Genomic DNA, 18525 nt, shown 5'->3' on the forward strand with positions numbered 1-18525 from the left:
AGCCAGAATACTGGCTGCCGGGTGGACTCTCTCCAGAGGCACTGAAAGGCCCCAGATGAAAGGCCAACAGATCCTGACATCTGGAGGGCTTTGGTGAAACAGCAGCTTCCACACCTGTGCAGTGAACCCTCTGCAGGAGAGAAGAGGTAAACACCTGCCCCTTTCTCATCAGTTGCCAGTGTCTGAAATATAGAGGGAGAGCCAAAGATCTCTCTAGGAAAGCCTCAAACACAGGACAGAGACCAAGATAAACAAAGAGCAGATAACAGTCTCGAGAGACAAAGCAAAGTAAAACACAATGAAGTAAAATAAACATAAAAGACAACATCCCGAAACATAAGCACATCCAAGGCACAAAAAAAGGACACTTCCGTGGAAGGGCTGGTGGAGGAAGCAGAGGAAATATGTCACTCATTTCTGGGCAAAGCAAAAAGCCAAAGCCCAAGAAGTAAAAATTAGAGGATCAAACCAAGCACTCAAAATCACAGTTAACAGGACTTCCAAATAAGAATGAAACAGGGGAAAAAAAAAAAAAAGTCAGAGGAATAATGCAACTCCCAGAATGGAAGAGCCTAAGTCTTCTACAACGTTGCCAAGCGCCCAGCATGAAGCATGGAAAACAGACATGTGTCATATACCAACACACAGTTTCCTGCAAGATAAGGCAGCTGGGGATCAGAAACAGTGCTAACCTCCCCCAGAAGCCCTGCCCCCTGCAAAAGTCCACATATCAAAAAAACTGAGAATAAGGATGGCGTTCGGCTTCCATAGCAACTCTACATCAAAGAAAATATTGACCAATGTCCTTAAAATTCTGAGGCAAAATTAATTTCAAACCAGAATTCTATATCCAGCTAAACTAGGTACCTAGGTGTGAAAGGGTGTGAATGAAGACATGTGGACTTTAAAATTTTATCTGCATTCTTTCATTGGAGGTTATTACAGATTGTGCCTCATTCAAGAGAGTGTTAAATAAGAAAGAGAAATGTATGGGGTCCTGGAAATGGGCTTTCCATAGGAGAAATGGAGGGAAAGCCCAGGATGATGGTGGTGGTTGTACCGCAGTTCCTCAGGACATCCAGAAAGCCAGCTGGCTCCAGGAAGGTTGTTTAAGGGAAAAACAGGAATGCCAGTTGACTCAATGTGTTAGTGTGTAAATTAAGATTCAGAGATAGTCAGGTCAGCACACTTTCGGCTGCCAGTTTCTCAAGATCCAATTCAAAACGGCCTGATAAATGGGCTTACTGTCTCACCTAACCGCACATCCAGCAGGACAACTCCAGGTGTTGATTTACCCGCAGCTCGACTTCCCACCTTTGGCTCAGCCGTCAATCAGCACACTCTCTTCTACCACGGCCGCAAGACTGCACCAGCTCAAAGCATCGTCAGCACATTTAAGGTTGGTGGGCAGGAGAGGGACTCTTCCTGGGGGGTCTGTGGTCTAAGAAACCTTTCCCAGGAACACCACTTCCAAGGTTCACTGGCCAGGCTCCTTAAAATCCACCAATGACTTAAAGATATTTATTTATTGGAGAGAGACTGAGAGCAGGAGTGGGAGGGAGGGGCAGGGGGGAGAGTGAAAAGCAGACCTCCTGCTGAGCAAGGAGCCCGATGTGGGGCTCCGGAGCTCGATCCCAGGACCCTGAGATCATGACCTGAGCCGAAGGCAGATGCTTAACCGACTGAGCCACCCAGGTGCCCCCCAGGGCAGTGAAAAGTCTTAATCTATATTTTCCTATAACAGAAGTCAAAAGAAAATGCCTACAACTAACAGATCAAACAAACAAACAAAAAAACCCAACAAAAACCCACATCTGCATTTACAAACTAAGCAGAGCTGAAAAGAACTGGAAGTCCTTACTTCTGGGTGGGTGGGGCAAAGCAGGGGTGCGGAGGAAGGGCTGCTGCTTTGGTTCTGCTCCAATTTTAAAATGATGTATGGTACTTTGTTTAGTCTCCTAGATGGAACAAATAGTAGGGCTTTTTCTCCGCTTTCTGAACACGCCCTTTATATGGCACACTCACAATCTATTCGTCAAACAAAAGCAAGCTCTGATGTGGCCTTTCCCCCATTCACCTCCTCACCCCAACCCACCTCCAGCCTGAGGCTCCAAGCAAAGCCCAGTTACAGGTATCAGCTCTTCTGTTCCCTGGGTAGGTTCCATGTTCCCCGCAGAAGAGGGGGGAGGAAGGGATGCCAGCATCTTGTATGTGGGGGGTGGACTTGGGCCGCGCAGTCTGGTTCAACAAGGCACAGTTCTCCAGCAGGTGGAGAGCAGGGGCAGACGGGCGTCCTGTCCCACGGGCTAGAGAAAGTCCCGAGGCTTAGAGTCCAAGCAGGTGGGGGCTACAGGGGCCCTGAGGAGTCTCCCAACCCTTCCACACTGGACTGCTGACCACCAAGCACAGTTTGAAAATTCAAACATCCTCCTCACACTTAAACTTCTGCAGCACTATTAACAAATGTGCATCTCCTTTCTTCTAAAGAAGACCCTGTAAAGGCTTCAACTATTTCAGGCAAAGTCTCAAGGGAGAAAGTGTTATCACAGGGGGTTATCTCCTTGGAAGGCCCCGCTCCAGAGATAGGGAGATTCTCCCAGTGACCTTCATCTTAACACCGCTACCACGGTGATGCCCTCATTTCTGTAGCGTATGTCCCCCTAGGAGCCTTTCCTTACCCAGGGCCTTTCAAACAAAATCTAACCCGGAACCCAATCCCTAAGGCAGCGGGGAAGGCGGCTGCTCTGGCTGCAGGGTATCCCCCTCTCTGTAGCCCTCAAGGCCCCAAGGTTACCGGAAGTTCCCCCAAGCAAAATATTCACTTTCACCTCTGCCCCACCACAGACTACCCTGGGCTCCTTCTTGCTAAGCCCTGCCTTCCTTCAAGGTCCCCAAGCCCCACCTCCTCCATGAAGCCTTCTCAGACTACTGCTTCTGAAGACGTCGTCTCTCTTGAATCAACTCAGGCTCCTACGTGGTATGTATTTGGTTGGTCCCACTGTCTAGGACGGTTAAAATCTTACATTACCGCCTCACATCTGATCTGCTCACTACTCAGTATGATAGAAGACTTGGCTGGGATTAAAAAAAAAAAAAAAAAAAGACCATTTTTAGAAATTGTTTTATAAATAGACCTCTTATACAAAAAAGAAACCTATACAGAGCACCCAGATTCCCAGGGAGGTGGACCTGAGCCCGACCTCTCCACACTGGGAAAGAGGACAGGAAAAATGATTCTCTCTTGTTCTTAACTGGGTCCACTATGCGGCCAGTTTTTCAAGTAGCATTTCTATTCCTTTGCTGGTGTTTTTGTTTTTTTCCAGTGCTGGAATGAGGCCTTTCAGTCCAGCCTTGACTTTGTGTGCAACTTCTTGATCGGAACTCTGGAGGAGGCTGAAGAGAGAAGACAAAGATTAATAAACAAAAAAATCATGTTTCATAAAAACCCCCTAATCATCTGCAATTACTATCACCACACAAGGTATAAACAATTCACTGATTTGTGAGCCAAGTCTTGTAATTATAAGTAGTACATCTTTTGAATTCTCCAGCTGAATGATAGGGGCTGGTAGCCTACGTTCTGAAACCACATCAACAGGAAACCTTTTCTAATCTTGCTGGGGGAGTTGCTCCCATGTAGGAGCAACTCCGCTCTGTACAGGATTGGTCCAACATTCACTGTGATTAACACCCTGTCTTAGAAGTATTTCCTGCATGTATTCTATCTTCCCTTCCCCACCCAGATGAACTCAAGAACAGAAACCTTGGGTTTTATTTCTTGATTTCGTGGCAGCACACGTGCAGAGCAGATGGCCAAGAAGTGCCATGTGACCAAACGAGCGGGAGCGGAGGGGTGCAAAGGGAAGGCGGAGGGCCCGCCAGGGAAGCAGGGAAGAGTCAGCCTCCTCAACTCTGTAGCTAAAACATGGGAAGGGGTAAGCAGCTTTACCTTGGAGCCTAATGGCCTGGATGTGAAATCTACCTCTGCCACTCAGTAATTGTACAAGCAGGAGCATGCTATTTGAATTCTCTAAGACTGTTTCCTGCCTATGAATGGGATCAGCAACACAACCCACCTTCTATCTCAGAGCGTTTTTGAGGCTCAGATGATCTCATACCTAAAGCAACCACACAGAGCCTGACCCTTAGTAAGCACTCAATAAACGTGAGCCATTAAAACAAATAAACAATTCAGCTCCGCTTTCTGAAACCTTGCTAGAAAGCACTATCTCCACAAGTGAATGGAGTCCAGTGGAGTCCTGCAGGCTGGTAACAGGAAGGTCCCTTTCTCTTTAAACAGGGGCTGGGACACAGGGGCCTGACTGTAGAATGCCAGGGCTGAGTCTCCTGGTTTCCCCCATCTTCACGACCACATTTTAATGCTGACCTCTGAAACGCCTCCTAGAACCAAATCACATGGCATTTCCCAAAGTCCCTGGTCCTAAGACCTTCCATCACGTGCACAGAGAGGAGGGTGAGTTAGCAGCACCAGGCAGCATCCTGCTGTTTGTGGGAGACAAGCAACAAGTACAGCCTGCCACCTGCAAAGCCGAGAACGTTGTTACAAGTCCCTTTTAACAGGTTTGTGACTCACCAGGCAGTTTTTATTTTCTGTACTGGCTAAGCACATAGTGACATAATGCACAGCAGTAATAAAGGTTAGTATTTGTTGGACACACGCACTGGACGTAATGCTAAGCACGGTATATCCACCATCTCATGCAGTCTGCACAACGACTTGTGATGATCCCAAATCCAGTTTTCTAACCAAAAAAACTAAGTTTCAGAACAGCTGAATAATTTGCCCAAGACCACACAGTGAGCTGGGACTAGAACCCAGGCAGTGAGCCTAGAGCCCATGATGCTCTAAATGCTAGAGAATTCTGTTTCCCTGAGTCATTTTTCAGACTGCATACAAGGCTGAAACTCTCTTTTTTTTTTTTTTTTTTTACCCAGGATGCCTTTTCACTTATTGTAAAAAAGATTTACAGGGGAAAAACACTGCATGAGTTTGAAGTAAAATATAAATAAGCAGAGAATTTTACCAAACAAGTCAAGCACGTGACAGTATTCTAAAACCACATAACACTGATTATTGTATTAATCAAGTATTAAGTCATCCGTAGTTCAACTTCCCTTCAGAACCTCAAATACCAGTGGTCCACCTCTAAGTAGTGTTCCATAATAAACCTGCAATAGCCTTCTGATGTTTGAAATCCACCCAAACGGAGCTATGATCAATGAGCAAGCTCTACAAATTAATTGCATGGCATGGCTGAAATTTTTAGTTAACTGAGTGTTAATGAAAGGATATGTCAGTAGTACATGTTATCACTCTAAATGCCTGGTAAAAAACTTCACATTAAATACATCCATGTTTCAGCTAAAGGATTCTGACTATTCAACATCAACTGGAAAATTAGCTAATTTCAATGAGAAATGAACAAAATGATCTGCACCACCCACATATTTGGAGATCCTGATCTACCCAAAGAAATGAATGCCCGAGTGTATCTGTGAGTCTATGTGTTCCAAGTCAAATTATATACTGAATAAAGACTTGTAACATTTACAAACAATGTAGATTAAATTGCATGGCTTGTTGTACGTGAAACACTGTGGGAAATTCAAATTTAAGATTGGTATCTCTTTTTCCAAACCTCGGTAACACAGCAGGGGAAAAAAAAATCAACAGTGATTGCTTCACAAACAAATCTATTTTAAATGGATGTTGTCAATAGAAGGGTTTCGCATCCAGAAATAGAACACATGGAAGTTGAAGTTTCAATGACCTGTGAATTATAAACTCTACATAACTCTGTCTGGAGAATAATAAACAAGCAGAGCGCATGCCGTGATTCACAAATCATCATTTTTCTACCATTTTAATTAGAAATAAACAATTAGCTTGCAGACTTCACTAGCAAATGCCTCTAGAATCCTTTTAAGAATACGTGGAAATCACAAAAGAAAATTGCATGTAAAGTCAGTCATGATTTAAAAAGCAACTCTGTCACAGTTTTCATAGGGACAAGGCTAATCCATTAAAAAGAACGCAGTTACAATTTTGGTCAAAACCATAAACATGGTGAGACCATCAAATAATACAAATATTGTATGATCTCTCTTTATATGTGGAATTTTTTTTTAAAAATATTATTTATTTGAGAGAGACAGAGAACATGAGCGCGGGGAGGGACAGAGGGAAAGAGACAGACTCCCTGCGGAGCAGGGAGCCCAACATGGGGCTCGATCCCAGGGCCCCAGGATCACGATCTGAGCTGAAGGCAGGTGCTTAACCAAATGAGCCACCCAGGTGCCCCTCTTATATGTGGAATCTAATGAAAAACAAAACAGAAGAAAACAAAACAAAAAAACCCCAAAAAACCAAAACCAACCAAGCTCATAAATATAGAGAAGAGACTGGTAGTTGCCAGAGGCAGGAAGTATGTGTGTTTGGGGGAGGGTCCGGGGGAAGGTGTGGATAGGTGTAAAGGAGATCAAAAGGTGGTAATAATAATAAAACAACATTTTGAAGAGGAAAAAAAAAACAAAACAAAAAGTGATGTGGTCTCTTCTGCATCTGTCTCTCAGGATGGTGGAAATGGGTTGCAATAGGCTTACAGGAAGGAGGACCAAGTTAGGAATTGTGATATTAGCTGAACTAATGGCTTATTATTTCATAATGTTTATTTTAAGCCAAACAAATGTTAAGTGCATTAGGTGAACCAGTTGGTACAGATCTCTTTTTTTGAGATAAGTAATTAATAATGGCAAAAATAAAGCGCCAGAACACATATGCTTGGCAAGTCCTATGAATTATATAATTTATAATAACCGGGTGTTGGAGGGCTCCATAATCTGGGGGGAAAAGGAGGTAGTGAAAGGGATCTCTATAAATTAGTCATATGTAAAGAGCTTTCCTGAGAGTGGGAGAGAGACAGAGAGAGAGAGAGAATACAATTATATTTTGGTTGAAACCATGAATGGGGTAAAACAACCAAATGAGACCTTGTGAATGTCACAACTTTACAATCCTTGAATCCAGAAGAGGGCAGATGAGTAAGGACTGACTGGAAAAGTTAGGCCTGGTTCTCTCTATTTGGTACACTTGTCTAGACCCTGAGTGACTGTGAACGATTAGGAACAAAGATCGGAACCGAGAAAGAAGGAGAAGGAAGCACCTTCTGCGTGAATAGGCATTCAGGAGGGGGGCCCTGCGTAGAAAGGCGCACATCATACATACCTAGAAAGAATAATGGCACCACGGTTTACATTAGCCCAGGACTTCAGGTTCTTCATACCAACGTGCTCAACAAGTGTTTTTGCAAAACAACCTGAAAAATATGCTGAAACTCAGTGAACACCATACAAGATTTAAACTCCCCATCTCTATCCCTAGAGCCCTTAAGTCTGCAAACATATTTTAATAAACAAGTGCATAAAAAGTTCTCACTCAACCTCCCTTAACACTAAAAGTTCCAGCTCCAATTTATTTAATGTCTTTTTAATACAGCCATTTCTTTCAACTCTGGTCTGAGTCTTAAACTGTGTTTAGCAGTAATTACTCAAGACAAACAATGAATTCTTATAAAATGCTCACTTGCTTGTGTTTACATCTCTTTGTACTCTTTAATGATTTAACTCTGACCTGAAAGGTATGCAGGGAGTCAATGTTTGACAGTAAGTAGCATGTCTGGATGGAATCAAGGTCTCCCTTGTGAAAAATGCTCACTTGGAAGGTGCCATGAACAACACTAGCGGTCAGGTGGTGTTCCGGCTAACACCTGGTAATTTCTCTCCACAAAGCTGGACATTCACCCATCAAAAATATTATTTACCTTTTATTATTTCATATGTTATTATCAGATTCCCAAGTTCTTGGTATATCACCTTCAATTCACTGTGCCATCTAAGTGTAACTAATTTTGGACAATGGGGAAACTCTGAAAGCTAGGATCTGGTGCAGATGGACGTGTGGGAAACCTATATTGAAGGCAAGCACCTTGGGTAGGTAGCATGTGTAATTCATCCAAAGAGACCCAAATGTAAGGACCCTTTAAAAGCCAAGAGGCCTATGGCATTTTAGCATTTCACAGCACACGTTAAGGAAGGACCGTAATCAGCTAGTGAGGCAGACAGTGTTTTCAAAAGGTGAGTACAACAATATTTCTAGAATGCTGCCCCCCCCCCCCCCGCGCAGCCAGAGGTAGAATCAATGTCTTCCTTTGAATTCTGGTGGGCCTTTGTGACTGACTTAACCGAGAGAGTGTGGAAAGAGTTACATTCAATAACTTCTGAGGCTAAATCATTAAAGCACTGCGCACCTGCTTTCTTCTCTTAAAACCCAACCACCATGTTGTGAAGAAGCCTGAGCAGCCCCGGGAGTGGGACCAAGGCTGCCGGACTGAGCCACTGCCAGCCATCGTCCAAATGGACACGCCAACCCCAAGCATAGCAGCCCCAAAGGACGGTGAGCGGAGCAAAACCAAGCTCCACCAAACTCTGATCTGATGTTGTTCGAGAACTACCAAGCTCTGAGGTGGCTGGTTACACAGCAAGAGATAATGAAGGCAGCCACAGTGGTCTGGTGCTGCATGAATCTGATACGCACATGAGGGCCACACAGGCGTGTTTTAGAGCTGTCAGTTTAACTGAATTAAGGAAAACTATCACTAGAACATTCTTTGGATTTTAAAAGCAAGCCAGACAATTCTTTAAATACGAACTCAGCTCAACTGTGCACCAACTTCTTAACAATGAAAAAGAGGATTCTATACATTATTTTTTCTTCAAAATTTGTTACAAGAAGCTTTGTCTTTCACAAGTTTGTGGTGAACAACAGCCCCGAGTCTCTATTCTTAAAGGCAAAGGGAGAAGCGACATCTTGACTGTACCGATTGCCTCACGAGCCATTAGGACTGCAACTTGCCTCAAGACATAAATTCATGATCTGTCCCTTTTTTCAGACACGATGACAGAAAGCACAAACTGCTCGAACTCAGTGGGGGGAGATCTCCTTAGTGGCTAAAATGCTGGATGGAGCTCGAATTTAGTAACAGGAGGTCTGCTCAAAGACGGGGCTGAGAAAGGAATGGTATGCAACTTTTCAATTCGATTAAAAGATGCTGTCCTTCTCTTGAAAGCTGAGCTTCTACAGAGCAGCTGGGAGGGTTGTGAAAGACCACAAAGGCCAAGGACTGGCTTGCTCTGCGGTCACATGTATTTCAATGCCAACAGGCATCAGTTCAAAATTCTGATGAGGACAATTTTCTTTTGCTTATCCCTTCCTCCAAACTAGAGATAGATATCCTGCTTTTCAACTGGGGTAGTGACACTCACAAATGTCCCCCCGCCCCAGCTACCACCCCCGCCATGGAACGGAATGGCATTTTAGGACCCTGGTCACTCCAGGTCAGAAGTCTGACGTAGCAAGGGAGGAGAGGCAGTGAGGGAGGGTAGGGAAGAGACAGGAAATGAAAGGACTCCAGGACATAAATTTCCAGTATTTACTAAAGCTTGTCTGCAAGCACTAAATCATATCTTGTCCATAGACACCATTTCTAAACACTCAACAAATTTCATCTGAACATAAATGGCGGGCATCAAGTTCAGGGCTGCCGGGGATTAGGAAATTCCACAGACGATATGGGAGAAGTTCAAGTTTTACAGCCTACCTTCTCTTCCACTTTCCTTCATCTTCTCATCTTGTTCTATTAACCACTTCAGAACTAGATGTCCTGCGGGATGCTCTGCAACGTGAAGCTGGAAGGAAAACATACAAAGCCGTCTTTAGCCACGCCCTGGCCTACCATCTGTTCTCTACCTCGCAGAGGTGAGGACATGGCCACGTGGAAAGTTCCGCAATGCTGAGGAGGTCTTTACAGAGAATGACCACGAATACCCGAAGGGACCAGCGATTTAGTCTAATCCCCAGACTGACACTCGGATGTTCAAGGGAGCCACTAAAAAGCACTGTGGCTCAGCTTCAGGAGCCCCCAGCTGAATGGTACCAGCACGGTGCCTGTCTCAAGATCACGCTAACCACCGTTCAGGTTGCAAGAGCAGTTCTTAGGTACAAATAAATCTGTGGGACAAAACGTTACAGCAGAGAAACACGGAAAGCTGGTGCTGAATGATGTTTAAATATCAGCTGGTCCCACATACTTAGGATCTCTCCTTATGGAGCATGGGGGACAACGCTCAGTCTCCTAGGGAGAAAACTCATTATACGTACATCTTCCCAGCTTGATAATCTGCTCTGCTCTACGAGGGCAAGTCCAGGGCTTCTCTAAGGGATGTGGGCCACATCAGGACACAGCAGGCTCCGCACATGTGTCTGCTCGCCAAGCTTACGACCTAGTGCAGGACAAAGGCCCTGCCCGGTCTGCCTTCTGCTCCTCTCTTTCCTCTGCCAGCTGATCTCCTACCCTGAATACCTAAGCCTTCTGTTCTCAACTGTGCCAGGCCCCTTCTTCCTTCGGACTGCTGCACGTGCTCTTCCCTCTGCCTACAATCTTCTTTCTCCCTTTCTTTACTGAGCCACAACTCTCTGGTTTTGGCGTAGCTTTCACTGCTTCAGGGAAGCCTTCCTACAGACAGGCTGGCTCCCATTCTCATACAGTCCCACAGTTTCCCTCACAGTGCTCATCTCGATCCTAACTTACGTAATTATCTGTGTACATGTTCATTTAAATATTGTGCTCAACAAAACAGTAAGCTTGGTGGGGGGTAACGGTGCCGACCACTGCCTCACACAAATCAGGTACGTGAATCCATGAACTTCAGATGTAAGACAGAACTACTCAAGGACCAAATAACAAGGCAGGAGCTATCAGAAAGAGCAGACTTTTTCAATTAGAAGGAACTGGGGAAGACTTCCGTGAGAAGGATTCCGGGCACCTTGCAGGCTGAGTGAGGCCTTCTACAGTGACAGCACAGCAAAATGGAGACACAGGTAGCATCTAGGCTAAGGGAAGAAACATGTGCAAATGCAGAGAGGTGCCAAAATCCACAGCAAATTCAAAATAGAATCAAGAGCACAGAAAGATGCTAGAAAGGCAGTCTGGGGCCAACTGTGGACAACAGAGAGCCACATTAAGAAGATTCTGTTTCTCCTCCTGTGTAGGTAATATGAAGTCACAGGAAGATTCTGAGAAAAGAGGGTGCTGCAACAGCACTGTATTTTGAATTCACAATGATCAGATGTGCTGTCAGTATGGGATGAGTTGAGACAATGAGCATTCAAATTCTCTTTACAGCAATGTTCTCAGTGACTGGGGTTTTTGCGACACTGGCGCTTCCCACCTGTCTTGCAGTAGCACATTACCTCTCCATCCCTGCCACCTGGCTGGAGCGCTGCCGCTGCCAAGCCAGCAATGGCATTCATGGCAGGCTGAACGTCTCCGATGGCGGCTCCCAGAATGTCGGACACCAACACACACGCAGACTTATCCAGCACCAGTTCCTGGGCGTGTCCTTGCAGGTAGCTTAACAAAGCAGGAGAGATGGCCTCTAAGAGCTCTCGTCGGCGGACCACTGTATCCTTCTTACTGTCGGAAATGGGGAATGAGGCGTTAGGGTAAGATGAATGGCAAAGGAAATACAATGATCTTATTACCACAAAAACCTCTAAGGGCTTAAAACAGTCTGTGTCAAACTTATCGTAATTGTCTGTCTCTATTGTGTATGCAGGTAATAAGCAATTTAACGGTGGGATACCTCTTTTTCATCTTCGTGTCCCCCGCATCTGAACAGTGCCTGGCACAGAACAAGCACTTACATAATACCAAACCAGCCCAAACCAATCAAAAACCCAAACAACAGCAACAACAAATTATAAGACAGGATTAGACCACTCTATGGACTCTACTCTCTAGAATACTTCATTATGTGATACCAGTAGCTTAAAAGTGAAATCGACTTCCGGGGAGGATGGTGGAGTAAGAAGACCCTAGGCTCACCTCCTCCCATGGATACAACTAGGTAATGCCCACATCAATGTGAATAACCCAGAGAACGACCACAGGATTGGCAGAACAGACTCTCCATAGCTCAATGTAGAAAAGAGGCCATAACAAAGAGGATAGGAAGGGTGAAGACCTCCAGGACTGTCTATAGGAGGGAGGGGTGCAGTGGGTGTGGAAAAGGGAGGGAAACAGGCCCTCATGTCAGGTATCCCATGCACTGGGTACCTGTTTGGGGAAGACAAATCCCCATAACATCTGGCTTTGAAATTCAGCAGGGCATAATTTCATGAGTTCTTACAATCAGTGGGGCTTAACACCTGGAACTTTAAAAAATCAGTGTGCTTGGCTTGGGGGAACTGGGAGGGTGAGAGGAAATGGGAGTCCCTGCCTTAAGGAGACAGCACAACAAACAGCCCTGTGGAGACACAGCGTAGAAGCCAGCAGTTTGAAAAGCATCTGGGATATGCGGGAGGGAAGTCTGTTTACTAATCTCACAGCCTGTGATGGAGGGGCAGGGATCTTTGGGAGACTTCTCCAGGAACAAAGAAGAGTGGGTCATTCCCCTTCCCTGTCCCCCAGCCAAGATACATGAACACCTGTGGGAACCAGTGCCAGGACAACACTCTCCACGCAATTTGCTAATAGCGTGCCCCAGCCCTGAGCACTTGTGCGGACACACCCCCTCCAACTAGGCCTCTGCTCCAGGGCCCCTCCCACAGTAGACCACTGCAAACCTTGCTAACACCACATGCTCCACACGGCATTCTCTTGCAGACCTCCCTCCAATACCCCTGGCCAGAGACCATCCAAAGCAGCTCTGCAAGCTGACAGGGGCTAGCACCACTCCAAAGCAACTCCTGCCCTGGGGAGAGTGAGTGTCAACCACACGCACACCAGTCCAATGCAGCTCCAGCAGTGTCTAGAGGCAGATATCTGGTCTGACTGCAGGCCCTGCCCACCAACGAAAGCTTCTTAGGGGACAGCACTGCAGTTCGGTGCTACTGCATCTCTGGCAAACTCCTGGTCTGACAAATCAAGTCCAAGGCGCCCCCCTCCCCTTCCCGGCCCACGAACAACACAGTCCCTGCCCACAACAGGGAAAGAGAGCCACTGCACATAATTGGAATGAAGGAAAAAGTGGCTCAGCCTCAATAGTAGGGTGCACACAACACACATACTAGACACCCCTGAGTGCCAGGTTCTGGTGAACAGGGGACACGGCACTGCTGGAAACTACAGGACCTCTTCTTCATAAGGACACTACCTTCAAGAGCAGGAGACATAGCTGACTTTCCTAACACACAGAAACAGACACAGAGAGTTAGACAAAATGAGGAGACAGAGGAGTATGTCTCAAATGAAAGAACAGGACCAAAATCAGCAAGAGACATAAATGAAACAAAGATAATTAATACGCTGATAGAGAATTTATAGTAATGGTCAGAAAGATACTCACTGGACTTGAGAAAAGAGTGGAGGACCTCAGTGAGACCCTCAACAAAAAGACAGAAAATAAAAAGACAATCAGACATGAAGAATATAGTAACTGAAATTAAAAAAAAAAAAACTAGATGGAATAAGTAGTGGACTACAGGAAGCAGAACAGATCAGTGACCTGGAGGACAGGATGATGGAAAGCAATCAATAGGAGAGAAATAGGAGAGAGAAACAGGAGAAAAAAACAATAAAAAATGAAAATAGATTTACAGGAATTCAGTGACATCATCAAGTGTAATAATATTCACATTATAGGGACCCCTGAAAAAGAAGAGAGAGAAAAGGGGCAGAAGACTTACTTGAAGAAATAACAGCTTAAAATTTCCCAAATCTAGGAAAGAAAGAAAATACCCAAATCCAGGAGGTACAGATAGCCCCCAGCAAAATCAAACCAAGGAGATCCACACCAAGACAAGTAATAATTCAAACGACAAAAAGTAGTGATAAAGAGAGACTTTTAAAAGCAGAAGAGAAAAGAAAACATTTATATACAAGGGAAATCCCTAAGGCTATCAGTGGATTTTTCAGTAGAAACTTTACAGGCCAGAAGAGAGTGGCATGATATATTCAAAGTGCTCAAAGAAAAAAAGCTACAACCAAGAATGCTCTACTCAGCAAGGTTATCATTCAGGATAGAAGGAGAGATAAAGAGTTTCTCAGACAAACAGAAGTTAAAGAAATTCAGCACCACTAAACCAGGCCTACAAGAAATGTTAAAGTGGACTCTAAGTGGAAAGGAAAGACCATAAGCAGAATTAAGAAAAGTAGGAAGCAGGGGCGCCTGGGTGGCTCAGTCGTTAAGCGTCTGCCTTCGGCTCGGGTCATGGTCCCAGTGTCCTGGGATCGAGCCCCACATTGGGCTCCCTGCTCGGCGGGAGGCCTGCTTCTCCCTCTCTCGCTCCCCCTGCTTGTGTTCACTCTCTCACTGTGTCTCTCTCTGTCAAATAATAAATAAAATCTTTAAAAAAAAAAAAAAAGAAAAGAAAAGTAGGAAGCATAAAGGCAGGAAAATTAAGTAAATCTATAAAAATCAGTCAAGGGAGTCACAAAATAAAAGGATGTAAAGTATAACACCACACACCTAAAATGAGAGGGGGGAGGGGAAACCTATCAAATTTAGCGCTTTTAGAATGGGTTCCAACTTAAGTGACCATCAACTTAACACAGACTGCTATATGCATAAGATGTCATATATAAACCTAATGATAACCACAATTCAAAAACCAGTAATAGATATGAACAGAATAAAGAAAAAGGAATCCAAGTATATCACTAAACAAAGCTAACAAACTGTGAAAGAAAAGAGTAAGAAAAGGAACCGAGAACTACAAAAACCATAAAACAAGTAACAAAAGGCATTAAGTACATATCCATCAAAACGTACTTTGAATGTATATGGACTAAACACTCCAATCAAAAGACACAGGTTGACAGATGTACAAAAAAAGACCCATCTAAACATGGCCTACAAGACTCACTTCAGACTTAAAGACATGCACAATGCAAGTGAAGGGACGGAAAAACATTCATCACGGAAATGGAAGTAAAAAGACAGCTGGGGTAGAAATGCTTATATCCAACAAAATGGACTTTAAAACAAAGACTGCAACAAGAGACAAATGAGGATACTAAATAATTATTAAGGGGACAATCCAACAAGAAGACATAACAATTGTAAATATCTATGCACCCAACGTGGGAGCACCCAAATACATAAAGCGGTTAATAACAGACATAAAGGAAGTAATCGATAGTAATACAATAATAGTAGGGGACCCACTTACATCAATGGACAGATCATCTGAACAGAAAATCAACAAGGAAACAGTGGCTACGAACGACACATTGCACCAGAGGGATTTAGCAGATATATTCAGAACATTCCATCCTAAAAGAGCAGAATACACATTCTTTTCAAGTTCATATGGAATATTCTCCAGAATAGATCACATATTAGGCCACAAAACAAGTCTCAACAAGTTCAAAAAGAATCAAGTCATACTATGTATCTTTTCTGACCACAATTCTATGAAAATAGGAATCAACCACAAGAAAAAAATCTGGAAAGAACACGAATACATGGAGATTAAATAACATGATACTAAACAATGAATGGGTCAACCAAGAGGTCAAAGAAGAAATCAAAAAATGCTAGGAGACAAATGAAAATGAAGACACAACAATCCCCAATCTTTGGGATGTAGCAAAAGCAGTGCTAAGAGGTAAATATAAGCAATACTGACCTGCCTCAAGAAGCAAGAAACATCTCAAAAAGACAATCTAACCTTACACCTAAGAGAGCTAGAAAAAAGAACAAAGAAAACCCAAACCAGTAGAAGGGAGCAAATACTAAAATCTGAACAGATATAAACAAAATAGAAACTAAAAAAAAAAAAAAAAAAAGAAAAAAAAGATCAATGAGACCAGGAACTGATTCTTTGAAAAGATGAACAAATTAGTAAACTGTTAAGCCACTCATCAAAAAAAGAGAGGGCTCAAATAAGAAAAATCGGAAATTAAAGAGGAGAAATAACAACCCACACTACAGAAATACAGAGGATTACAAGAGGATCTTATGAAAAATTAAATGCCCACAAACTGGACAACCTATAAGAAATGGATAAATTCCCAGAAACATATAACCTCTCAAAACTAAAACCGGAAGAAATAGAAAATTTGAACAGGCTGACTACCAGCAATGAAACTGAAAGAGTAATCAAAAAATTTCCAACACACAAAAGTCCAGGACCAGATGGCTTCACTGGTGAATTTCTACTAAACATTTAATGAAGAGTTAATACCTATTCTTTTCAAACTATTCCAAAAAATAGAAGGAAAGCTTCTAAATTCATTCTGTAAGGCCAGAATTACCCTGACACCAAACCAGATAAAGGCAACTACAAAAAAAAAAAAAAATCACAGGCCAATCCCTCTGATAAACACAGATGCAAAAATCCTCAATAACATATTAGCAAACCAAATCCATTAACACATTAAAAAAAAATCATCCTCCACAATCTAGTGGGAATTATTTTTGGGATGCAAGGGTGGTTCAATATTCACAAATCAATCAACATGATACAACACAGAAACAAGAGAAAGGATAAAAACCATATGATCCTTTCAATAAATGCAGAAAAAGCATCTGACAAAGTACAACATCCATTCATGATAGAAACCCTCAACAAAGTAGGTTTAGAGGGAACATACCTCAACATAATAAAGCCCATATATTAAAAACCCACGGCTAACATCATCTTCAATGATGAAAAACTGAGAGCTTTACCCTAAGATCAGGAACAAGACAAGGATGTCCACTCTCACTACTTTTATTCAACAGAGTACTGGAAGTGCTAGCCACTGCACTGAGACAACATAAAGAAATAAAAGGAATCCAAATAAGGAAGAAGAAAAATGTTCACTATTTGCAGATGACATGATGCTCTATTGAGTAAACCTTAAAGACTCCACCAAAAAACTACTAGACCTGATAGATGAATTCAGTAAGGTTGCAGGATACAAAGTCAATATACAGAAGTCTGTTGCATTTCTATACACTAATAATGAAGTAATAGAAAGATTAAGAGAACAATTCCATTTACAATTGCACCAACAAGAAGAAAATACATAGGAATAAACTTAAACAAGGAGACGAAAGACCTGTACTCTGAAAATTATAAAACACTGATGAAAGAAATTGAAGGTGACACAAATGGAAAGATAGTCTGTGCTCATGAACTGGAAGAACAAATATTGTGAAAATGTCCATACTACCCAAAGCAATCTACAGATGTAATGTAATCCCTATCAAAATACCAACAGCATTTTTCCCATAACTTGAACAAATAATCCTAAAATTTGCATGAAACTACAAAAGACCCTGAATAGCCAAAGCAATCTTGAAAAAGAATACAACTGGAGGTATCGCAATCCCAGATTTCAAGATACGCTACAAAGCTGTAGTAATCAAAACAGTAAGATACTGACACAAAAACAGACACATAGATCGATGAAAAAGAATAGAGAGCCCAGAAATAAACCCACAATTATAGGGTCAATTAATCTTCAACAAAGGATTGTGAGGCAAGCATATGCAATGGGAAAAGAACAGTCTCTTCAACAAAGGTGTTGGGAAAACGGGACAGCTGCATGCCAAAGAACGAAGCTGGACCACTTTCTTACACCATACACAAAAATAAACTCAAAATAGATTAAGGACCTAAACGTAAGACCCGAAATCACAAAAATCCAAGAACAAAACATAGGCAGTAATTTCTCTGACATCGGCCGTAGCAACTTTTTTCTAGATACGCCTCTTGAGGCAAGAGAAAGGAAAGCTAGAATAAACTAAAAATAAAAAAGCTCTGCACAGCAAAGGAAATAATCAATAAAACTAAGACAACCTACGGAGTGAGAGAAGGTATTTGCAAGTGACATATCTGATAATGGGTTAGTATCCAAAATATATAAAGAACTTACACAACTCAACACCAGAAAAACAATAAAAATGGACAGAAGATATGAATAGACATTTCTCCAAAGAAGCCATCCGGATGGCCAACAAATGAAAAGATGCTCAATATCACTCATCGTCAGGAAAGAGCAAATCAAAATCACAACGAGATACTACCTCATATCTGTCAAGATCAATGACACGAGAAACAAGTTTTGGTGAGGATGTGGAGAAAAAGGAACTCTTGTGCACTATTGGTGGGAACGCAAACTGGGGCAGCCACTGTGGGGAAACAGTAGGGACATTCCTCAAAAAATTACAAATAGAAGTACCTTATGACCCAGTAATCCCATTACTAGGTATTTACCCAAAGAATATGAAAACACTAATTTGAAAAGATACACGCACCCTTATGTTTAGTGCAGCATTATTTACGACAGCCAAATTACGAAGGCAGCACACAAGTGTCCACTGATTGATGAATGGATAAAGAAGAGGTAGTATACATATAATGGAATATCATTCAGCCATAAAAAAAAAAAAGATTGAGAGCTTGCCATCTGCAACAACATGGATGGCTCTACAGGGTAGAATGCTTAGTGAAAA

General features: G+C 42.9%; 1 protein-coding gene across 1 annotated transcript in view; it reads right to left on the reverse strand.

Annotated features, from left to right (window-relative positions):
- Positions 1-3105: 3105 nt before the first annotated feature.
- Positions 3106-18525, reverse strand: part of PUM3 (pumilio RNA binding family member 3) — a 45975-nt gene continuing 30555 nt past the window's right edge. Inside the window, exons 15-18 of the mRNA XM_025891457.2 lie at positions 11330-11552; positions 9678-9765; positions 7247-7337; positions 3106-3393 (exon numbers count right to left, since the gene is read on the reverse strand). Coding sequence (XP_025747242.1) covers positions 3261-3393; positions 7247-7337; positions 9678-9765; positions 11330-11552 — 535 coding nt within the window. The 3' untranslated portion in view covers positions 3106-3260. The remainder of the gene's footprint in view (positions 3394-7246; positions 7338-9677; positions 9766-11329; positions 11553-18525) is intronic.

This window comes from Callorhinus ursinus, unplaced genomic scaffold, assembly GCF_003265705.2.
Source record: "Callorhinus ursinus isolate GAN/ISIS: 27379988/994484 unplaced genomic scaffold, GSC_fseal_2.0 scaffold28, whole genome shotgun sequence".
In the NCBI taxonomy this organism is placed as follows: domain Eukaryota; kingdom Metazoa; phylum Chordata; class Mammalia; order Carnivora; family Otariidae; genus Callorhinus; species Callorhinus ursinus.